General features: G+C 39.7%; 1 protein-coding gene and 1 long non-coding RNA gene across 5 annotated transcripts; both read right to left on the bottom strand.

Annotated features, from left to right (window-relative positions):
* Positions 1-5,623: 5,623 nt before the first annotated feature.
* Positions 5,624-11,216, bottom strand: LOC144712619 (auxilin-related protein 2-like). 2 transcript variants are annotated; one of them, XM_078586870.1, is made up of 8 exons: positions 10,418-11,216; positions 7,954-9,298; positions 7,716-7,851; positions 7,539-7,633; positions 7,340-7,405; positions 7,168-7,257; positions 6,818-6,988; positions 5,624-6,061 (listed from the first exon to the last, which is right to left on the bottom strand). In XM_078586870.1, exons 1-8 carry the CDS (start codon positions 11,089-11,091, stop codon positions 6,023-6,025), a joined length of 2,616 nt encoding a protein of 871 aa, XP_078442996.1. In that variant the 5' UTR covers positions 11,092-11,216; the 3' UTR covers positions 5,624-6,022. The 2 variants fall into 2 exon arrangements, with proteins under 2 accessions (XP_078442996.1, XP_078442997.1); XM_078586871.1 differs by having other exon boundaries at positions 7,716-7,848.
* A 4,257-nt stretch (positions 11,217-15,473) lies between these two features.
* On the bottom strand, positions 15,474-23,057 carry LOC144713298 (uncharacterized). Of its 3 annotated transcripts, none has more exons than XR_013584000.1 (5): positions 22,915-23,057; positions 18,992-19,529; positions 17,977-18,018; positions 17,056-17,331; positions 15,474-16,942 (listed from the first exon to the last, which is right to left on the bottom strand). It is a non-coding gene; the product is annotated as an uncharacterized LOC144713298 (long non-coding RNA). The 3 variants fall into 3 exon arrangements; XR_013584002.1 differs by having other exon boundaries at positions 17,056-17,223; XR_013584001.1 differs by having other exon boundaries at positions 16,920-17,331.
* Positions 23,058-24,696: the final 1,639 nt, after the last annotated feature.

Below are 24,696 nucleotides of genomic sequence, written 5' to 3'. Positions count from 1 at the left end.
TAGTAAAAAATTACAGATTCCAGTATTTCCATTAGCTTATGGATGAATCTTATACCAACTGAACTCCTCAAAGATAATTTTTTAGGATTTAAAAATGCAATGGGTATTGTACGCATGTGAGTTATAAGTTACGATATGACTACCCAGCACATGAGGCGCACATGCTCCAGATCCTTAAGGTTGTACTAGACCTTATTAATGAACACTTTAATACACCTAGTATATATTATGCTTAGAATGAATATTAAAAAATGACCCAAACTTTTATCTTTTCTTGTTCCACTATGATATCTTTTCGATCACTAGATTCCGTCAAATGGTATCAGAGTAAATAAAAGTGTTGCCCACATTATTTTGAGTTTTGGATCTTCCAAATAATTCCCGCAGTAGAGATAGACTGAGGATTTTCCGATCCTTTGATAAAAGGATTCATTCTCTTCATAAAAAGTATGAGGTAGAACCAATAAAAAATTCTTTTTCAATTCAGCTCTGGAGTTGAATACCCTATTCAATAATTTTTTGGTCCAATTTGTAGGAAAAAATATAAAAGGTAAATCCCCTATGATAGACCGGATCAGGATCCATTATTGATAGAGCAAATAGATCCATTATTTCTTGAAGTCTCTCTTTCGGTCATAGAATAGATGAAATTAAATCCAAAATTGAATTTTTATTCAAGAATGAATTCTTATTGGAACTATCCATTTCCAGTTCATCCTTCATAACTACCATATCACATCCCGAATCTGATGAACTAGGATGAATTGAGACATGATTCATTCCTAATGCCAGAAAGCAACAGTTTGTGTGATCCAGACTACGTTCAATGATTATTTGGCTCCATGATGAGTCCAGCCGACATACATTCCTGGTCTATCCTACTTGGGCATGTTCTTTTCTGCAGTAGCAGTAAATAATAGGTTCTCCTTTGGTTGGTTTGTCAGTTTCATCAAGAGGTGTGTCCCAGTTCATCCAGTTTGTTACTCTCTTCTAGAGGAGCGTTCCACAAAATGATCAAATTTTCGGTCTTTTTTGGATGGCTGCTTATTGGGAGTTTTGCCCAGTGATACTTGTGAGTCATTTATGGGTCTTTCTAACTTTGGGCCTTCTCTACTAATTGGCAGACACTTCTTCGACTAACTGGAGAGTCTCATTTGTTTTCTCAACGAACTTTTAATTTTATTTATCTATCACTGAAATGGAAGCCAACATAGGAGTACACACACATCAATGGGAGATAAGTGATACACTCATCTTTAACAAAACATGCCATAAAATCTATTCACAGGTCATAACCTTTATCATTGGACAAAGAACGCTCAATGGACGCTTCATCCTCATGCTTAAGAGTATCGTTTGACAGATGACACTCCTATGGAAAATGAGCAATGATATCTGATTTCATCAAATTAGAATAATAAAATTACATTTTTATAATTTTTTTACCACTTATTTTTATATTTTCACATGCATTATTCACTATCTAAGAATACAATGAGTAAATTTCTTATTTTTCCTACACTCTATTTTTGTATATTTTATTGATTTTTGATACTAATGCCACTTGTCTCCTTAGAGTCAAGTAGATTTCTCATATCTTATTGGAGTTTTATTTGAAAAAGAGCACTTAGCTAAATAAAATGGTGAATTCGGTATAAGAACGGATGAAAGGAGAGACCGAAGCCATATCTTGGATAATAAGAAGAAACCCACACTAGAAGCTCATTCAAACCTCTTTAAGAACTAGGTGAACTAAAGACAAGAATTGTGGAACTAACTCACAATTTGAATTTGAAAGTCCTATTTTCAAATCTGGGATGGAAGAAAATTAGATCCAAGCTTGAAATAAAATAATCCAGTCATCCAAACCCTTTGGATTAAATCCAGTGGCTGAGAGAGTTAGGACACTTTTATTTAATCTCTTCTTTCCTCTGTTTGTACCACATCTTTAAATTCTGCCCCCAACTTGTTATTGGAGGCCTAATGCATCATATTTCTTTGATCCATTCTTGTGCTACAAGAATATGGGAAAGAGAGTTCACAGTGATCAAAATTCTTGAAGAAAGAACGTCACTTGGCCCTTCGGGGAAGTGAGAACAAGGTTTTTGTGATCCCCTGAATGTTTGATTTGGATTTTCTCACTGTTTTACTAGTGTAAATATACCATAGAATAGCGTATAGTTCAAGTTTCCAATGCATTAAAGGAGACTAAAAAGTCCTCCAACAGCTAAAGTTACAATGTTTTTTATCCACTACCCATTTCTACCCAATTCTGCGGCCCGACGGTGCGGCAATGTCTGCAAATATCACTGTGAGAAGGGCGGCCTATGGTTCCTAAAAAAAATATTTAAAATTTTTAGGAACCTAAAATTTTATTTGTTGCCCTAAAAATACCAAAACTATTCCGAAAAATTGTAATAAATTATTATAACTGAAGAGAAACAAGATTAAGATTTAAAATGTTTATTTAAAATAGTTTTGACTAGTTTTCCTTCATTTCGTTGATTTTCTATTTATAAAATAGTTAAAAGTCCAAAAAATGACATCACTAATTTTTTTTTAAATTACTCTCTTATTACCTGCTCCTTTTAGATTTGATCCTAACTTACCTTATTGTATAACTATTGTTTCATAAGTCAGAGGCTTAAAACAACTTATTAACCCAAACTCTGGTTTATCAATATCCTGTACCTCCTTGGCAAATCTTATGCAGGCTATGATCACACCAAGGGAGCATGGGATCTAGTTCAGCATAAATACTTGATGCGAGAAGATGAATCTCAGATTGATGATATTGTGGATTGATTTATGACCCTACTTGAAGAAAATCACAGTACATTAGAGAATGCAAATCAACCTTGTGCCTTGTGAAAGGAAATTCATTTCTATCATCCACCTACAGCTAACTCAGTGCGTAGATAGTATGTTCAGTGTAATAGGATTCATCATTACCTAAAGGGGCTCCAACATGAAATTGGAAATGATAGAGTCAACTATTCAAACCTGAGCACAAACTGAATTTTGAAGATATGATCATCCAGATTCACTAAAAAGGTAGTTGATTTACTCTAACCCCTCCAGCTTCTACACTTTAAAATTATGCTTGCATTGTCAAGCTGATTTTTTTAGCATACTAATTAGAGACCTAGACCCACTAAAAACACTCCATCCAATGGCCAAGAAAATGCCACCTATGGGGCTAGATGAAGATGATGACGGGCAATTATGGTGAAGCCATTGTCAATGACATCACCATATGAAAGACATTTTATGTAAACTCCATGGCCGCCCTGCCTAGGCAGATGAAATGCATAGCAAGAGCAACAATGGGATTACCATTGAAAAGGATCTAGAGGAGCAACATGAACTGCACATCCTAAGGAATAAACTTAAGGCTGCTGAAATTTTTGGCTCCATGTTCCTTGTTCACTCATGTATCTCTTTATGTTTTTCAATTGCAAGAAATTTTCCACTCCCTTGAAATCAGTACTAAGAATGTCATAGTACTGAAATATGCCATAGTACTAAGAATGTCCAGGCTACAGATGGCACTTTGTTACATTCACTAGGATTTGGTATTATCAAGATTAAACCATTTGGGTGTTCAAATTCATGTCTTCCATGTCCCTCAATTCTCCGTCAGTCTTATATCTATACAACAACTTTTTTCCCAAATTCCATCCTATTAGCTAATATTTGATTGGGTACATGCATTCCTTCGTGATGGGGTTAAGGGCCTAAAACATGACCTAGCTAGGATTTGAGATCATCTCTATTACTTGTGTTCTTCCCAAGATGGTATATCATGCTTGTCGTCTAAAGCCGGGGAGGTGATCACATCTTGCTTGCTCTCAGACAGGGAAAACCAATTTTGGATCCTCCATCATCAGGTGAGACACCTGTCCTTTCATATGCAAAAAATACATATATCTGAAATGGTTTATGTATGGATATCTTTGTTTTCTGAAATTTTCCATCTTGCTACGCATAAGTGCAATATTTATGCTTCTTCTGATTTCCTCCACAACTAGTATGTTTGAATTGGTTCACCATGATGTAGAGGACCATCTTGGTTCATTGAATTACATGGCTTTCACTGATTTTTAATTCTTACAAATGATGTTATCTATCTCACTTGGATTCACTTAATGAAGCATAAATGTTACTTTCCTACTATAATCCACAAATTTTCAGCTACGCTTACCTGTAGTACGATCCATAAATTAGACCGTTTTGTACTTATAATGCTCGATAGTTTATGAATTCTACTTTAAGATGCAAGGGATAATATATTAATCCTCTTGTTTTCATGCACCTCAAGCAAACTGAGGGGCTGAACAAAAACTTGGTTATATTCTATTTCGTCACTTAAGTGCAAATCCCCCTTCGTAGGTGTAAGTAACACTTCTCATATTGCTCACCCACATCGTTGAAACATTCCCTCTTCGGGTGTGACTGTTATGTTCATCTATATCCCCACCAAACTTCTAAATTAGCTCCCCACGTACTCGTGCCTTTGTTAGCTACTCAAACACAGAAAAGGGTTGTGTTATCATCCTCCCACGCAACATATCTTGATCTTAAGGATGCCATATTCAATGAATAATTTTATAATCCACATCAACCGCTGGGTACTAATATGCGAGACTCTATTCAACGCAATCAAAATTAGCTCCCCTATACTATATCCATGTTCAACCATTATTGGCGATTTGGCCTGCATCGCGTGCATATCTACTCCAACATACTAACCATACTTCTTGAATGCCGACCGGCCCCCCACCTTCCCCCCTCATGTCCTCCACGAGGGATCGTATCAGAGGTACTTGCCCAACACCATAGAAAAGAAGCTATGAATGCTGAAACGGCAGCCTCATATGCAAACCAGACCTGAGAACTAAATCATCTTCCTCCAGGTAAATCTTCCATTGGTTATCATGGGGTCTACATTATTAAGTATAATGCTGACAATCAGTTGGGGCCCTAAAAAACACCGTTAGTCGTCCGGGGCCTTACAAAAAACATAGTGTTGATTATACGTAAATATTTTCACCTGTACCCAAAATGAACACCATCAGGCTCCTCATTTCCTACATAGCCAATCAGCAATTTGGGGCTTGTACAGTTTGATGTAAAAAATGCATTTCTATATGGTCATCTCGCTGAGGAAGTTTACATGACGCCATCCCATTGTCTCCATAAGGCCCTCTATGAACTCAAACAATCCCCCAGTATGTGGTTTGAACAGTTTACTCGCGCCGTGAAACAAATTAAATACCAGCAGGCAAACTGATATCATACTCTTTCTATCACTGTAAACTACTCACAGGGGGGTGCAACTTTAAACCAGCAATTAAGCAATCAATCCTATAATAAAAGTCTAGGTCTCCTCAAATACTTCTTAAATATTAGAGTAGGCCACTCCTGGGGTTGTATCACATTATCCCTGCAGAAGAATACAAATTATGATATTCTCAATGAAGCAGGCTATTTTCAGTCCCAACCTGTCTCCACTCTACTGGAAGTAGATGCTTATTCCCATTTTCATTCCCATAGAAAGAAATGGACAAAGAGGAGAGAATGCGAGATGGATTTATTGACATTCAAGATCTTGGTCAGTGCGTGACTGAGAAAGAAGAATTTACCAATCATCAATCGACAGCATGCACAACAAGAAAAAGAAACAATAACTGTCACCAAATGAAGGGAAGAGAAAAAACAAAGACGAGAAGGGGAAACTGAACTCACATAAGACTGGCCGAGCGTGCCGACCGCCCGGCCTTACCGTTCAAACCCTCTATACAGATGGGGCACTGCATCTGCGCGCAGAATATTAAAAAAAGAAAAAAAACAAAAAATGTAGGCACGAAATAGCTTTTGTATCCAGCCTGGCTTAAAAATCCCCAATGTCCTGCAATATAGGCTCTTTTCCAGCTCATCTCTGTGGTTCAGGGACGATGGAGAAGCAAGAAGCCAAGGCTGAAGAGCGCGTATGAACAGCGGTTGGCTGCATCTGACAGAACTAGAAGAGCTCTTCCGAGTTGAACTTATTCCACGCTTCCTGTTGCAAAAATCAAACAACTGCTGTCATCACATGGAGAAATGACCAGTCAACTGAGTTGTCCTCCGCAGGTCCAACATTGATTGATTCAACATTGAGAAAGATCATGAATGTGACATAAGAGATTGGGAAACACCAATTAAGGGATGGGATCAACGTGGGTCGACTGTTATCCAAACTTTAACTGAAGGAAAAGAAAAATAAAGTTAGATACTGGACCTGCTGATCCAGCAAAGGGTCAGGCACTAGTGTTTATCAGATTAGATTCGTCTGGTCCGACTGATCTAATCGGATTGATCCGATCATAATCATGATCAATCTAATCGTCAATCCCAGGTTCTAATAGATTTCTCAGATCGATTGGAATCCAACCCATCCCTAATAGGAATCTGTTACGGCATTACTATGCAGCATGTAAAGCGCAAATGCTGCAGACAGTTTAAGGCTATATTACCCGTTAGTCTATTACTGTTGTAACTTGTACAGGGCCGACATTAATCCAGCCGAATACACTCATGTATATCTCAATATCAGAATGCATAGTAAAACTGATCCTGTTTTTATCCCGTTCTCTACTGAACCTAGAGCTCCTCTCACAATCAATCTGGTCCTTCCAGTCGATTGGATCAGATCAATCTATCAACTTTTTTTATCAGATCCAATCAACGACCCCAAGGCAGAGTACCCACATGCTCGAAATGACTCGTTCGTTAAATGATTTAGAAAACTCTCTGAACAGAGTAGAATGGATTTTACCTTCAGGAGGTCAAACACCTTCTCGGCAATGTACTTCTGTTGTACTGTTCCTGAGACGACCTTGTCTGGATGGACACAGAGAGTTGCTTTCCTGTAAACCTTCTTCACCGACGCCCCAGTGATAAGATCAGTCAGAGACACCGGCTGCCAGCCGCTTCCAGGCCACAGAACCTGCAGGATTTAAAAAAAAAAATTAATACTACTTTATTTTCTTCCAAAATGTTTCATAAGTTTCTACTTCATCAGTCAAGTACTTGGTTTAGATTAAATTCAAATATACGAAGAAGTTTAACATCAGTCAAGTAAGAGCAGAAGAAAATATTTTCTTTGGATGAAGTAGATAGACCCACATATTGCAATGTTGATAGCAGGGCTCGTAAGTTGCCTTCTTTTCCAGCAGCCCACCGCTTAATCTCAATATTCAGCGTATCAGAGATCCTCTAAATGAAGTATCAAGTAAAATAACAAGGATTAGGAAAAGTAAAAGCCAGTGCATAAAATGCAAAATTTTCGGGAACGAACATCTCTTTCGGCTTGCTCCCGCTGAACTTGCAGCTCACGTTCATTTTTCTCAGCCAACGCTTTTGCCTGCATAGCAGAGGAAAAATAATAAAACATGTTAAAAGCATGTTTATCAAGGCAAATTGATTTTTTCCACAAAAATAATAAAAAACATGTTAAAGCACCATACGCAAAACCCTAAATAACTTTCTACTCGTACCGTGCGCTGACGTGTCCTTTGCTCCCGTTCTAATCTAGCTCTCCGCCTTTCTTCTGACTCTCCTGGAATTTCTTGGAACTCGTCTCCTGAATTACCTGATATTGAGTAAATCTATTAAGAGATTGATACAAAAGGCACAGCGACAAGAACATGATGGGAAACTAAAACAACGTTTACCCGAGAAGACTGATGTGAGATCATCCATGATGTTGGTCGTTGATGAGGGTCTTCTCATACCAGAAGGAGCGGTAGGCTTCTGACTTCTTCCCGAACCACCCTGGCTAGTAAATTGGGCCTCAAAAACAGATTCCTGCTAACCAAAGGTTGAACACAAATAATGTATGTCAATTTGTGCCTCAGGATAAAGTGAAAGGCTTTTAGTGAAAATGAGAGAAAGAGAAGGAATTGTACTCACAGTGGGAGTAGACCTCTCCTTGGGTGCACTGGTTGCGCGAGAACCCATTCCGAAGAACGAGTCTAGATCATTCTCATTACTCCTTTGTTGCTTCTCTCGTGCCGCGGCAGCTGCTCTTTCTCTTGCCTCGGCAGCAGCTCTTTCTCTTGCCTCGGCAGCAGCTCTTTCTCTTGCCTCAGCAGCAACTCTTTCAACAGCAGCCCGCTGTGCCCGTGCGCGAGCTTCAGCAGCAGCTCTTTCAACAGCGGCTTTCTCCCTTGCTGCTCTCTCTCTAGAAGCCTTTTCCCTAGATTCTGCAACAGCCCTCTCTCTAGCTTCTGCTTCTGCCCTATCTCTAGCTTCTGTGGCTGCTCTCTCTCTTTCTGCAGCCAACCTCTCAGCTCTTTCCTTGGCCTCCTGTGCAGCCCTTTCGCGTGCTTCTGATTGGGCCCTTTGAACAGCCGCTCTCTCTGCTTGTTCTCGTGCCGTCCTATCAGCCTTCTGACGGGCTTCTGCTGCGGCTCTCTCTCGTGCTTCCCTTGTAGCCCTCTCAACCGCTTGTCGGCCCCTTTCTCTCTCCCTCTCAGCTTCCTTCTCTCTCATCTTCTCAAGCCTCTGCTGTTCCATTTCCCTTTCCTGGTCAAGCCTCTCCTTCTCTTTCTCATTCTCTTCTCTCTCATCCTTCCTTTTCCTCTCCTTCAAGTCTCTTTCCCTCGCATGCTTGAACTTTGCTTCGGCCTTGTCCACTGCTTCTTTCATGGCGGCCGCTGCTGAGTTCCCTCCAATGCCCTCTTCGCTGCCATATGGAGGATTACCCATGGCAAAATCGTCACGCTCATCCCATGAACTAACAGGGGCACCTTGGGAAGAAAGTTTTTCGTTCACCGTTCCTCTCCCACGTGGGTCCTTTGAGCTTGGCCTGAAGGTGGCTGGAGGAGGGGGCCTTGAAGGAGGCGGAGCGGTGGTAAAGGGAGTGAAGAGCTGAATTTCAGACACAGTTACCCAGAGATCATCATCTATGTCAGGATTTTCTTCGTCAGTCTTTAGCACATGACTCGTATCTTGATAATTTGGATCAACCCTCTTATGTACAGGCTTGGACGGCTCTGATGAACTGTCAACATGCACTGAGTTCGAAAATATCGGTTCAGATACCTTATTTTTTCCGGTATGGGATGAAGATGGCCCCTTTGGTTTTATAAAGTCATCGAATCCGCTCAGATCACGAGTCTCATCGTTTTTGGCTGAGGAATCTTCGAACTTGGTTGCAGCTGCTGAAGCAAAAACTGCGAAGGGATCTTCAACTGTAGAGGCTGAGGCTTTCTCTGATGAAACAGATGATTGATGTTTGTTATCTGACAACCCGCTGTTAAAAAATAAGACTAACTCATTAAAAGAGAAGACATTGATGATAGGGAAAAAGAATTGGCATGAGATGTTGGGTCAAGTCTTCTGAATGTAAACTATCACAAAAAATAATCTCCAGACCGCAAAAATGAAAATTAGTAGTACATTAGGAAAATAGTATATGAAGACCGATGGAGATGTACATACTGCTCTGCGGACAGATTATTAATAGAAATTTGGCATGCTCTCGTGAATACTTTTCACAGATTATTTCAGAGACAGAAGACCAAACTCTTCCTGGAAATAATTTTCATTTGTCTTATCAGTGGCAGAAGAACAAACGATAACAAAAACAAACAGTGAAAGTAGATTGATGGAGTCATACATACTCCTTGGTCGATTCATTTCGTGAAGACAATTGACATCTTCTAATGAATAATTTTCACCTCCTAACAACTTTTTTTCTAAGAATGAACTCAAATCCTATCAATGAGAGAACATTAAACTCTTACAAGAAATTACAGATCCAGACGCAAGAGACACGTTGAGTAAAATGGAAATAAACCTCACTCGAAGATCATGTAGGACAGAAAGCACATTTATCTCTTGATATTTGAAATTGAAAATTGGAAATTGAAATTTCAACAATCTAGATTTTGGAAATTGAACATCAACTCCCCAGAATCTTTTTTTGAGGAAATCAACTCCCCAGAATGACTTTCGCGAAAAAGCTTTCTCAGTTGACCCTACACCCCGGGCAAAATATGTGTCGCTTGCCACCCAATCTTAATTCAGTAAAAAAGTTCTTTGAAGAAGCACAAAGCCAAAAGATGAGTCGTTTGAGCAAAAAGCATGCTCAGCGAATGGTGTTAAGAAAGAAAAACCTAATTTTCCCCGAAAATAAAAATAACAACAATCGCATAGGGATGGATAATAATCATGAAAGCCATTCTTCCAGGTACAAATCCACAAAGAAAATTTCAGTAGATTGACTTTTGGTTTGCAGAAAATTGTCAATCATCACCTCAAAATCTCGTACAATCAGCAAAATTTCCTTCTAGAGCAGTGTGTTCCGCAATTTTTTAATAAATTAATAGACTGAGAAGAAAACCATAGGCAATTTATAAAGGGCACGAACCTTTTCTGATCGGATCGGCCTCCCCCACCAAACCCAGGAATCAAATCATCAAAACCAGAGACAAAATCTTCCTTTGGAAGCCTCGTCTCTCTGCTCGACTGGCTCCCAAAACCACCGAGAAAATCATCCTCATACGAAGGGGGAGAACGGCTCGAATTAAAACCAGACCCCTTCTTCTGATCAAACCCTTTCCCGCCGCCAAGACCCGCGAGCAGATCATCATTGTAAGAAGCTCCAGTACTTCTTCCCCCAACTCCAGCAAAAACATCATCATCATCAGATCGAGATTTCACGTTGATCGAAGCACTCCGACCGCCAATTCCATTGATTCCCGATCCCCCCAGGCCGGCAAACAGATCATCGTTCTTCGCCGTCGTTCCCCCCTTCTTCAACCCCGGAATCCCCCTGAAGATGTCCTCCTCCTCGTCGTAGACCGGCTTATCGAACACCGGCGGGGGATTCCCGCGGGTTTGGCCGATCCCGAACAAGGGATCGACGGAGGAGAAGAAATCGTCGGATTCGCGTTGAAATTTGCCGATGTTCTTCCGATCGCCGGCGTCGGAGTGGAAGATCGAGGTCGATCCGGTGCTGTTCTTGGCGGTGGCCATGGGCGCGGCCTTGCCCTGCGGTCGAAGGCCGAAATCTCTGCGAAGAAGGCCGGGAAATTCGTCCATCTGGCCGATCTCTTGACCTAGATCGGACGGTGGAGGAGCTCGGCGATGGCGGCGGCGATGGCGGATCTCGCGGCGGCGGCGGATCGGAGATCCAAGCCGAGGAAGAGAGAGAATGAGGAGAGAGAGAAGAATGAATTTTACGAGTCTTCCTTCTAGTTTCCATTTCGCCCCCAAGCCCCTTGGAATTTCAAACTATTATTTTTTTACCGGTGTATAACTTATTATTGTATATTTATCCCTGTTTCTCTTCTCCACGCGGAAAGAGGCCCCCTCTTAATCCCATTGGTATTCCAAACTATTGCTTCTTTATCTGTGTCTGGCTTATTATTGTAGATGTAACCCTGTTCCTCTACTCCAGACGGAAAGAGGAGATTGAATTTGCTGTCTTACTCCTAGTTTCAACTTTCGCCCATCTAAACCCCTTAGAATGTCAAACTATTGTTTCTGTATCTTTATATAACCCATTATTGTAGAAATATTACTGTTTCTGTACCCAGAGGCCAGAGCTCAGGCGGAAAGAGGTCTTTCTTCTAGTTTCCACTTTCGGCCCCCCCTTAAGCCCCCTGGTATTCCAAAGTATTGCTTTTTTATCTGTATATGGGTTATTATTGTAGATTTATCCTTGTTTCTCTACTCCAGGCGGAGAGAGGAGATTGAATTTGCAGTCTTACTCCTAGTTTCAACTTTCGCCCTTGAAATTTACAATTATTTCTGTATACCAGTAAATGCCCCATTACTGTAGATTTAGCCCAGTTCTTGTGCTCCAAGCGGAAACTGAATATTGAATTACAACTTCAATCTTTCCTCTCTCCCCCCCCCCCCTCTCTCCACCTTCCAGCGAGAGCAAGCAGGTCGGCTATGGCAGCGAAGAAGAAGAAGAAGAAGAATTGGGTAAGATTTGCGAAATTGGGAATTGCAAAATTGGGGCGATTATTTCACGAGTGGGGATTGAAAAAACAAAAACAGAAACAGAGGCCTAAGCTTCAGGAGGGGCGGAAGATCAGTATTAACGCCGAAGCTGGGCTTGATGACAAGAACAGCGCCACCGGATAACACCAACAGTAAGGCCAAGGTCGAAGCGAGTGAACGGCAGAGAGAGACGACGTCCATCACCAGCAAGTACCGAAGGACGAACGCTTGAGTGGAGAATTTCTAGCCCTGTGAACGCTCCATGAGAGAAAGAGGTAGAGAATTTCTAGCCCTGCTGTCTGGTATTTCTGGCTGAAAGTTTACTCGCTTAAATAGAAATGATGAAAACTCCCCAAGTTGATGGATTCTTGTCATTTACCCAAAAGATAGTCACATCGAAGGGGGTATCCGATATCCTCCGGTACCGGCCCGCGAGGCTGTACGCCCCCCCCCCCCCACGCCCCGTTACGGGGCTGAGATTCTTCACTGTTACGGCTACCCGACATGGCCTACTTCTCCTTCACGACGGAGATTCTACGGCGGCGGGCCATCTCCGTTTTCGAGAGGCTCGGCGGCGCGACGGTGGCTCGGGACTTCACCTTGGACTTCTACTCGCCATGTCATCATACTGGAGTTCTACTCGCAGACGTCACCAAAGAAGTGGTGCGGGTTGATATCTGTTGACTCTAGTGTTCGCCCGTCCCGATATCCGTCCGATATTCGATATTGGACAACCGATATCCGGGATAAAGTGGGACGGTTTAGGACATCGGATATCGGGCGATATCCGTCCCTCAGAAGTTGGACGGATATCGGTACGGGATAACGGAGGGGGAGGGACGAGGCGGATCTCTGGATATCAGTTTTCGATATCCGGATATCAAAAATCGATATCCAGCGATTTTTTTTCAGTTATTTGCAAACCCACACGGAAAAATTCAAACTTCCGTGAGACAATATAGACCTTCGACCGATTTTTCAGTTAAATCACATCTCAGCCACTACGTGGCCCATTATTCTCTATGTTTCAAAATTTAAAACCTCATGATGAAGAGGATATAGCTAATAAAATATCAATAACTTTAATGTTATTTGAGGAAAATGTATGGCGCTTAATAGTTACTTAGTGGAATTAAGAAATAAATGGAATTTTCATTTTAAGAGAACAAAACTACGTTTTGTAGTTAGAGTATTCAGTACTAATGTTAATATGAACTAACAACTAATGCTAGTAGGTAATTAATATGTAGTCAATTAGGATTAAATACAGTTACTAATATGTAGTGAAATAAATTAACGGTATATTTAATCTGACATTGTAGTTAGTGGAATTAAGAAATAAATGGAATTTTCATTTTAAGAGAACAAAATTACGTTTTGTAGTTAGAGTATTAAGTACTAATGTTGGTGTGACCTAACAACTAATGTTAGTAGGTAATTAATATGTATTCAACTAGGATTAAATACAGTTACTGATATAGTGAATTACATTAACAGTATATTTAATCTGACGTTGTAGTTAGTGGAATTAAGAAATAAATGGAATTTTCATTTTAAGAGAACAAAATTACGTTTTGTAGTTAGAGTATTAAGTACTAATGTTGGTGTGACCTAACAACTAATGCTACTAGGTAATTAATATGTAGTCAATTAGGATTAAATACAGTTACTAATATGTAGTGAATTAAATTAACGGTATATTTAATCTGACATTGTAGTTAGTGGAAATAAGAAATAAATGGAATTTTCATTTTAAGAGAACAAAACTACGTTTTGTAGTTAGAGTATTCAGTACTAATGTTAATATGAACTAACAACTAATGCTAGTAGGTAATTAATTTGTATTCAACTAGGATTAAATACAGTTACTGATATAGTGAATTACATTAACAGTATATTTAATCTGACGTTGTAGTTAGTGGAATTAAGAAATAAATGGAATTTTCATTTTAAGAGAACAAAATTACGTTTTGTAGTTAGAGTATTAAGTACTAATGTTGGTGTGACCTAACAACTAATGCTACTAGGTAATTACTATGTAGTCAAGTTGGATTAAATACAGTTACTAATATGTAGTGAATTAAATTAACGGTATATTTAATCTGACATTGTAGTTAGTGGAAATAAGAAATAAATGGAATTTTCATTTTAAGAGAACAAAACTACGTTTTGTAGTTAGAGTATTCAGTACTAATGTTAATATGACCTAACAACTAATGCTAGTAGGTAATTAATATGTAGTCAATTAGGATTAAATACAGTTACTAATATGTAGTGAATTAAATTAACGGTATATTTAATCTGACATTGTAGTTAGTGGAAATAAGAAATAAATGGAATTTTCATTTTAAGAGAACAAAACTACGTTTTGTAGTTAGAGTATTCAGTACTAATGTTAATATGAACTAACAACTAATGCTAGTAGGTAATTAATATGTATTCAACTAGGATTAAATACAGTTACTAATATGTGGTGAATTAAATTAACGGTATATTTAATCTGACATTGTAGTTAGTGGAAATAAGAAATAAATGGAATTTTCATTTTAAGAGAACAAAACTACGTTTTGTAGTTAGAGTATTCAGTACTAATGTTAATATGAACTAACAACTAATGCTAGTAGGTAATTAATATGTATTCAACTAGGATTAAATACAGTTACTAATATGTAGTGAATTACATTAACAATATATTTAATCTGACATTGTAGTTAGTGGAATTAAGATATAAATGGAATTTTCATTTTAAGAGAACAAAACTACGTTTTGTAGTTAGAGTATTCTGTCCTAATGTTAATATGAACTAACAACTAATGCTAGTAGGTAATTAATATGTATTCAACTAGGATTAAATACAGTTACTAATATGTAGTGAATTAAATTAACGGTATATTTAATCTGACATTGTAGTTAGTGGAAATAAGAAATAAATGGAATTTTCATTTTAAGAGAACAAAACTACGTTTTGTAGTTAGAGTATTCAGTACTAATGTTAATATGAACTAACAACTAATGCTAGTAGGTAATTAATATGTAGTCAATTAGGATTAAATACAGTTACTAATATGTAGTGAAATAAATTAACGGTATATTTAATCTGACATTGTAGTTAGTGGAATTAATAAATAAATGGAATTTTCATTTTAAGAGAACAAAACTACGTTTTGTAGTTAGAGTATTCAGTACTAATGTTAATATGAACTAACAACTAATGCTAGTAGGTAATTAATATGTAGTCAATTAGGATTAAATACAGTTACTAATATGTAGTGAAATAAATTAACGGTATATTTAATCTGACATTGTAGTTAGTGGAAATAAGAAATAAATGGATTTTTCATTTTAAGGGATCAAAATTACGTTTTGAGAAGAAACCATACGCATCGTTGATTCGAGATTTGTAGAAAAATTTACACGTATGCTATGACTGCAGCGTTGTCAAAAAAGCGTACTCCAAATGGCTCTGTCAAAGATTTGTGCTCAATTGATCATCACATGTGTTGCATAACATAAGTGATAGGTAACGATAATTATGTATAAATAAGAAGATCTGGTTCAGCTATGTGATGTGTACCTCGAGCACATGTGACCACACCATCTTATTCTTCGTTCATCCTCATCTAGCTTGACGTCACTGTAACAACGTTTGTTGACCGCACGGAGGCAACACTGCACAGTGATTAGTGTTTCAATGCTGATTGGCAAGAGCCTCAATCGCTTGTACGTGACAATAGCGTTGCCAACCGAGAACATGCGCTCGACAAGGGCGCTCGTCGCACATACGGATAATAAGTCCCTTGCGACGGCTGCAAGCAAGGGGAAACGCTTCGCCCCCGTCGTGGCCCACAAAGACAGTGGAGTGAACACACCCTCGTTTGGCACAGTCTCCGCAAGGAACTGGTTGAACTCATCCCAGGCCGACCGCGTTGTCACCGGTGCCGGTTCCACGCGCTGCATAGTGGTGCTAAGCCACTCCTCTAACTCTTCACCTCCTCGTTGCCCCCCCTCAGCGGTCCATCTCGAAACACGGCTCGTCCTGTCACCGGGCAACAACGACCGTATGTATGCGATAGTCGCCTCTCGGACCCCCGGGCGGAGCATTGACCCTTGGGGGATTGGATCCATCAATGCTGTGGCCGTGATCGCCTCATTCGCCCACACCTTCGCATACTGTTCAAGCTTGGAAAGCATCGCTCTACACGCCTGTGCCATGTTCGAACGATTTCCTTTGTGCAAGCGTCGAACAGATGTAAAAAATGTGCCTTCTTCGATTTGCTAGACCACTTCCTCCATTTGAACCTTCAGGCCGTTTATGAGATGTAGGACATCGCAGATCGCCGACATCACTGTCTTGCAAACATGATTCGTCGATACGGCAAAACGGCCAAGGATGCGAAAGAACTGTTTGACCAATTCCCACTCGTCCTTTGACAGCTTCGATGATGTTGCCTTCCGGCCGAAAGCCGTCGAGACTTCGTCCAGCACATCACGCCTGTTCATGACAGCCACCAACATAGTGTACGTGTTGTTCCATCAGGTAGGACAGTCGAGGACAACCATGTTGGACTCCCTGACTTCGGGGTCATCTTCACAGGGCTTGGGTGTATAGTTCTCTTTGTTGCGTAGAGCTCCGAATACTCCGCACTAAGTTGCGGACCTTTGCAACTGCATCACCCAGACATAATGGCTTGCGCGGTCTGTCACTGTCATCAAATACTGAGTATACATCACCGAGATCATTGTCCTGGTTGTTGTCGTACTGATCTGCGGTCCTCGTCACATCGCCTTCTTCGGGTTCCATACCCTAGGCCGAAGGAATATTGAAGCTTTTTAACGCCGCTTGCACGACAATATTCAAAATGTGTGCGACATAAGGGACGTGCCTCCTGGCGATAAACGTCGGGTTTACGCTCTTCAACTTTCTTGCCATCAAATCCAACATCTTCTTATTCGTCGTGACATTGTCCGTAGTAACAACGTAGACATGCATAATTATGTTAGACATGTAAACTAGCAAGTTCTACTAGTAAAATGATCAACACGTTGAGTTCTGACCTTCCTCCGCAGACAAAACTCATCTACTGCCTGGAGAACAATGGACGCCATGTTCTCCCCGTCGTGCTTGTCGATGATCTCCCGGATGGCAAGAACGGACCCACTCTCTATACGTCCATGTCTCGTCCACCTAGTGGGCGGTGATGCCTAGCAATCCAGTCCCGTTCTCTGCAGTCCATGCGTCTACGGTGAGTGACACTCGGGCCATAGTCTCCCAAAGCTTCCTCACACCAAGTTTCATTTGGCCGTGCATTTGGATGGTCTACTTCTTGATGACTGATAAGCCAAAAATAGGGGTAAAAATTACGCAAAATTTTTAGCCCTTGTCGTTGTGAATTTTTGGCTTATGCAATAAAATTTATAAAACTCTACTTAATATGTATAGTGATAAGTATGAGTGTCGTCCAAGGGAGTCAAGTAGGAATTTCAATTTGATTTTATTTTTGGTGTTTTAGATCCTAATTAGAGTGAATTTGATCTTCAATGAGGATCAAGTCACCCTAATTAGGTGAGAATTTAGAGAGGGGGGTAGAAGAGATGAGATGAAAAGAAGAAATGTGGGCTCTAGATTGAATTAATTGATCCAATTGGATGGATCAAAGAATTCAATTAGAGAGGTTGGAAGAAATTTTTGATTTAAGTTTTAGTTGGTTTTGAGAATTTGCTAAATCAGAAATAAAAAGGGAAATCTTAATCTCCTAAGAATTAAAACTAAATTTTTTAGAGTTTTCTTTTGGAATGCAATTGAATGCCAAGGTAAATCCCTCAATTTCTCCTCTCAATCCTAATCAGGGCTTGTACATGCCGCTCAAGCCAAGCGATTTAGAAGTTCAGATCAGAATAGAGATGAAGAAACAAACAACTTAACCTAATTCATTCAAAATGCATAAAAGTTCAAATACAATCAAGGAAAAAAAGTACCAGATAACTTGATCCAAGCTAGAGCTCCTCCATGTCTTGCAGCTGTGATAGAGCACCATCCAGAATGAGCTCCCCCTCTCGAAATTTAGCTTTTATACTTAGGTTATAGGGTAAAAATCACCATTTTACCCCCGTTTAGTACTTAATATTTATCTATCAATGTAGGCTAGATCTGAATGATCTAACCGTACAGATAGAAAGAGAAGATCAAGACGAACAAATCCATAAAAAAATCATCTCAATCGGACTTCAGGATCAAAAGTTATTAATCAATCAATTTTAAACCAATTTAATCCATTGGATTTAAAATTGATTTATTTATTAGTTTCGTTTTTAAACACGCAATGACGTGTCGCTCTCTCATTGGCTGGCGCATTTTGAATCCTCCTTTTTGCAGAAAAGTCCTTAAAAGCCTGGAATTGCTTTTGGGCGCCGCCCAAAAGTAATTGCGTATATGCCCTAGCGCACTCTCTCTCCTCCGATTTCTCCTAAAACATTAAAAATATATATTAAAATTGCAAGAAAACCTGAATGATTTTAAATAGGATCTTTACGCTGCCGTGGCATCGAGAGCTGTTTTAGGGTCTTTTTGCAACAACGTTGCAAAAGGCCCCAAAAGTCTAGAAATTGCATAAATACATTTTTTTCTCTCTTATAAATATGCCCTTTTTTCATAGAATAAATGCATTTCTTCTTGAAATAAATCCCAGAAAATTCCTAAAAATTCGTAAAAAATTCTAGAAAATTCTAGAAAATTCCCTGATTAATTCCCATGTTGATAAATGTCGAAATAAACTTTTGAATGTGCCATTTTCATCCAAAAATAATTATTTCAAGCTTCAATAAATCCTTAAAAATTCATATAATTAACAGAAAATTAGGGAAAAATCAGAAATTACTTGGAAGCATTATTTTTGTGTAAATATATGATAACAACCCAAATTTAAGCCTTTTAAATGCATAAATCATGCTAATAAGATGAAATAAAGACCGAAATTAGGGTGTTATCAATGACCTTCGTACTTGGAGGATCCAAGTCGATAAGCGTCGCGTAACGCCACATATCCTTGAAGGCGACGTTGTCAACAATGCTTCAGGGTGAATCTGTCAGGCATATGAACCATGCAATGAAATTCTTCATCTCATTTGGAGTGTGCACTCTAATTGGCCCCCGTCGGCTAGGCTTTCCCTATTGTTTGCTCTGCATTCTGTCAGTGATGCGTGTCTGACCACGTTCTTCAGGGACTTCGCCCTTCAGTTCAGCATGACGAGCTGGATGGCATGATTTGAAGTGGCGTCAAAACACATTTGTGCTTTTGTCGGCTTGCCTCTTAATGAGTCTCCTCTTACTATGCGGGTTCAACTCCCGACATAGTAAGCATATATAGTGTCCATCTTCCATCAGCTTGAAGTAGTCAATGATGAGGGAACGATTCGTACGAGGCTGACTCTGTACGGCACGGGAAGTTCCCCCCTAGGTACGTTCGGGACCTACGACTCCTGACCCAGCTCTTTCCGAGGCTGGATCACTGCCTCCGGTTGAATTCATGTTTCTGATGACATAAATTTGATGAGCTAAATTCAACAGTCCGGCATCACATGATGATGCAATGAATATGACCGATTAGTGAACATTGAATCAAAGGTGAATGAAAAATATAGATAGAGGAAGAAAATTATATGTACACAAGGAAGAAAATAAATAAAACCCAAAGACGGTAAAAGATGACAAAATTTAAGACAAAGAAGTGGAAATAAGTTGAGGGGAAGAGAGAGAGAGATGAAAAGGACGGGGATAAAAATGTAGAGTAGGAAAATGAGGAAGATGAATTGAGAAAGAAGAAGAAAAAAATGAGGACATCTGATGTGAGTCTGAAGAAGAAGAAGACGAAATAAAATCAATAGGGCAGAAGTAAATAAAGGAGGGAAGAGAAAAAACAAGGCAGCGAAATAGGGAAAAAATAAAACGGCAGAGTGGGAATTAAACGAGGAAGACAAAGGGCAGATAAGGGTTTGAGGAGGAATAAGAGAACAGAAACATAGAGGACGAAAAAGAGTGAGGGTAAGAAGAAGAGAATACAATTGGGGACTAGTAAAATGTGGAAAATGAAGAAGAGGAAAAAAGGAAGAAGAGGAAAAAAGGAAGAAGAGGAATATGGAGAAGATGTGAAAATTAAGTAAAAGAGGAGTTTGAAGAAGTTGAGGAGGGGGAAAATGATGGCTCAAAGGGAGAAGAAGAAAATAAGGACAGTGCATAGGAAACAAAGAAGAAGCCGATGAGGAGAAAACAACATAAGAGAAGTAAGAAAACATAGAAGAGGAAAACGAGGAAGACGAAAAGGGAGAGAATGAATAGGCATGGTAGGTAATTACACGGGGAAGAAGAAGGGCAAAAAGGGTTAGAGGAGGAAGAAGACAAAAAAAAACAGGGAGGAGAAAATACGGGGGAGAGAGAAAAGGAGAAAAAAAACAGTGGAACAGGGAAATGAAGAAGAGAAAGAGGAAAATTTGGGTAGAGAAGGAAGAAGGCTAAAAAACAGGGAATTGCGCTGTGGAATAGAAAAATGACTGTAGAGTGATTGGAGAAAAAAGAAGAAGAATGATAATATGGAGAAGAAGTGAAGAACAGATTTCATGAAGAGAATAAAAAACAGGCAGAAGATGAGAAACAATGGATACAGTAATAATAATAACAAGAAGCTTGAATGGGAAAACAGAGAAGCAGAAGAAGAGAAACCAGCAGAAAAGAATAAAAAAATCAGAGAAGAAAAAAAAGAGGAAGAGAAAAAGGGAGTGAATAAAGCAGGGAAACGGGAAAATGAAGAAGAGAAAGGGGAAAATATGGGTAGAAGAGGAAGAAGGCTAAAAAAAACAAAGATGGAGAGAGAGAGAAAGATAAAAAGCATAGAATTGGACTGTGGAATAGGAAAATGACAATGGACTGATTAGAGAAAAAAGAAGAAGAATTATGGCGAAGAAGTGAAGAACAGAGTTGATGAGGAGAACTAAAAACAAGCAAAAGAGTGAAAACGATGGATACAGTAATAATAATAACAAGGAGGTTGAATGAGAAAACAGAGAAGCAGAAGAAGAGAAACCAGCAGAAAAGAAGAAAAAAAAAGAGGAAGAGAAAAAGGGAGTGAATAAAGCAGAGCAACAGGAAAACGAAGAAGAGAAAGGAAAAAATATGTGTAGAAGAGGAAGAAGGCTAAAAAAACAAAGATGGAGAGAGAGAGAGAGATGAAAAAGCATGGAATTGGACTGTGGAATAGGAAAATGACAATGGAGTGATTAGAGAAAAAAGAAGAAGAATTATGGCGAAGAAGTGAAGAACAGAGTTGTTGAGGAGAATTAAAAACAAGCAAAAGAGTGAAAACGATGGATACAGTAATAATAATAACAAGGAGGTTGAATGGGAAAACAGAGAAGCAGAAGAAGAGAAACCAGCAGAAAAGAAGAAAAAAACCAGAGAAGAAAAAAAAGAGGAAGAGAAAAAGGGAGTGAATAAAGCAGAGCAACGGGAAAACGAAGAAGAGAAAGGGGAAAATATGGGTAGAAGAGGAAGAAGGCTAAAAAAACAAAGATGGAGAGAGAGAGAGAGATGAAAAAGCATGGAATTGGACTGTGGAATAGGAAAATGACAATGGAGTGATTAGAGAAAAAAGAAGAAGAATTATGGCGAAGAAGTGAAGAACAGAGTTGTTGAGGAGAATTAAAAACAAGCAAAAGAGTGAAAACGATGGATACAGTAATAATAATAACAAGGAGGTTGAATGGGAAAACAGAGAAGCAGAAGAAGAGAAACCAGCAGAAAAGAAGAAAAAAACCAGAGAAGAAAAAAAAGAGGAAGAGAAAAAGGGAGTGAATAAAGCAGAGCAACGGGAAAACGAAGAAGAGAAAGGGGAAAATATGGGTAGAAGAGGAAGAAGGCTAAAAAAACAAAGATGGAAAGAAAGAGAGAGTTGATGAAGATGATTGGAGAAAAAAGAAGAAGAATTATGGTGAAGAAGTGAAGAACAGAGTTGATGAAGAGAATAAAAAACAGGCAACTTACTCTATCTATCTCTCTATCTCACTATCTACCTCTCTTTATCTCTTTTTATCTACGTCTCTCTATCTATCTCTCTCCCTCAATCTTTTGCTGTTATACATTGTCATTGGTATTGAGACGGTAGAAACTTGAGCTTTTGAGTAAGTTGAGAGAATACATTCATAATTGCTGCAAAAAGCTACTTGTGGCATTAATCTTTATGATATGTTGCTAAGTTGAAAATTTTCCAACTCGTCCTTATTAAAGCTTGAGTAAGTTGCAAATAATACATTGAGAAACACTTTGAAAAGCTATTAATTCCATTAATCATTTTCATATGTTGACGCTTTGAAATTTTTTCTTCATGTCATGTAAATTTTATTTTACCATTGTATTCTATTAGGATCCCCCAACTATATCAATAAAATTAGCAAGTCTGAATTCTTAAATTGCAGGTCTTTGTACTTTTAGTCAGATGTGAAGCTGTACAAAAAGACTGAATGAAAAAAAAACCTTCGGATTTGGAGAAAGAAGTAATCAGGGATAAAAACATATCATATACTCAACATATGTTTGAGTGACCGATTCAGATTATATATAATACTCGTGTTTCTCTTTATGCAACGCAGCGGATAGACAAAATAAGATAAATCTCTGATAAAGGACGTTGAATGAGAAAACAGAGTAGCAGAAGAAGAGAAACCAGCATAAAAGAAGAAAAAAAACAGAGAAGAAAAAAAAAACGTAAGAGAGTAGGAAGAAGAAGTAGGAAATTTAACGATGAAGACAATGGGCAAAGACGGTTCGAATAGGAAGAAGATACAGAATTACAGAAATCAGAATTTTGTCAGAATTAAAGAAATCAGAATCAAAATTATAGAAATCAAATTACAGAAATTTGAGAGTACCTGCGACTCTGCCGTCCGTCGATTCCGCAGGTGCCATCGTCGGCCGACACCCCCGTTGTCCGCCTACTCCACTCGCCGCCACCGTTGCCCCCCGTTGCCCGCTCCCGCCGTTGCCCGCTCCTGCCGTTGCCCCCTCCCGCCGTTGCCCGCTCCTTTAAAAATAAAATCGAGGGACATTTCATAAGACATAACTTATGTCTTATGAAATTTGATGCGGATATCGAAAACTGATATCCGCATCCGATACCGTCATCTGTCCCCCTGAGACGGGAGATGGATGCCTGTATCGGATATCGGCACTGTAGAAACCGATATCCGATACCAATATCTGGTATCCGGATACCGGAAAAAATGGAGACCGCAAATTTCATTTCCGGTGTCCGGTTCAGCATCCGTCCCGATACCGGCATCGGGTCGGGCGAACACTAGTTGACTCTCACTAAGGCATGCGGGAGATCAGTGCAAAAGCACTCTCGGGGAGAGAGAGAGAGAGAGAGAGAGAGAGAGAGAGAGAGAGAGAGAGAGAGAGAGAGAGAGAGAGAGAGAGAGAGAGAGAGAGAGAGAGAGAGAGAGAGAGAGAGAGAGAGAGAGAGAGAGAGAGAGAGAGAGAGAGAGAGAGAGAGAGAGAGAGACAGAGAGAGAGAGAGACAGAGACAGATACAGAGAGAGAGAGAGTTAGATACAGAGAGAAAGAGAGATAGATACAGAGAGGGGGGGGGGGGGTTAAGGAGTCACCACCCGAAGCATCAAGAGGCTAGTGCGCCAACTCCAGGCTAGAGCATCAGGAGTTGGCGCACTAGCCTCCTGATGCTTCGGGTGGTGACTCCTTAACACCCCCCCTCATGCTCAACGGGGAGGAGGTGAATTGGTCAGACTTTCAACTGCCGATACCTTGAGCTTGCCACGAAGGAGGTTGAACCTCAGAGAGGGCACGAACTTGGTAAGAATGTCAGCTAGCTGCCCGTCGCTGTTGAAAAAGTGAATGTTAAGGGACTTGGCTGCAACCTGCTCTTTGACGAAGTGGAAGTCAATCTCGATGTGCTTCGTTCTTGCGTGGAAGATTGGGTTGGCGGCGAGATAAGTTGCTCTGATGTTGTCACACCATAAGGTGGGAGAAGTGCTGTTTCTTAGATTTCCCGTAGAAGTGACTGAATCCAAATAACTTCAGTTGCGGCATTGGCGAGGGCTTTATACTCTGCTATTGTGCTTGATCGAGCAATTGTTTGTTGTTTTTTGGAGCTCCAAGAGATCAAGTTCTTACCAAGATATACTAGAAATCCTCCAGTAGACCGTCGATCTGTCTGGTCTCCAGCCCAATCTGCATCACTAAAAGCACTTAACCATAAACTTGAATTATGGTCAATAAACAGTCCATGTAGAATGGTGCCTTTAAGATACCGAAGGAGATGCTTTAAGTTTTTCCAATCATTAAGAGTGGGAGAGTGCATTTTCTGGCAAGCTTTATTAACTGCAAAGGAGATGTCCGGTCTGGTTAATGTTAGATATTGAAGGGAGTCGATAATTTTCCTGTATAAAGTTTGGTCAGGGAATGGATTGCTTGGTGAGTCATTTTTAGTTAGGCTACAGGGAGTGAGCGAAGGCTTGCAGTTCTCCATGTTGGCGTCATAGAGTACCTGAGTTAAATATTTCGATTGGGACAGAAGATAGCCTGAGATTAGTTTAATCAACTCAATTCCAAGGAGGTAATGCGCAAGTCCTAAGTCTTTGATTGCAAAACTCTGTTGGAACTGATGAACTAGAGAATTAATGATAGAGGAACAT

Source organism: Wolffia australiana, chromosome 15 (assembly GCF_029677425.1).
Source record: "Wolffia australiana isolate 7733 chromosome 15, ASM2967742v1".
Classification (NCBI taxonomy): domain Eukaryota; kingdom Viridiplantae; phylum Streptophyta; class Magnoliopsida; order Alismatales; family Araceae; genus Wolffia; species Wolffia australiana.
Note: the sequence above shows the minus strand (reverse complement) of the source record. Positions and strands in the feature narration are given on the sequence as shown.

What these genes read in the sequence shown, in the direction of transcription:
- LOC144712619 (XM_078586870.1), bottom strand. Translation starts at nt 11,091, where the DNA reads ATGGACGAATTTCCCGGCCTTCTTCGCAGAGATTTCGGCCTTCGACCG. An exon ending in GGCCGATCCGATCAGAAAAG is followed by an intron (nt 9,299 to 10,417) that starts GTTCGTGCCCTT and finishes ATTTTTTAACAG; the next exon opens with CGGGTTGTCAGATAACAAAC. An exon ending in TGCTATCAACATTGCAATAT is followed by an intron (nt 6,989 to 7,167) that starts GTGGGTCTATCT and finishes TAAATCCTGCAG; the next exon opens with GTTCTGTGGCCTGGAAGCGG.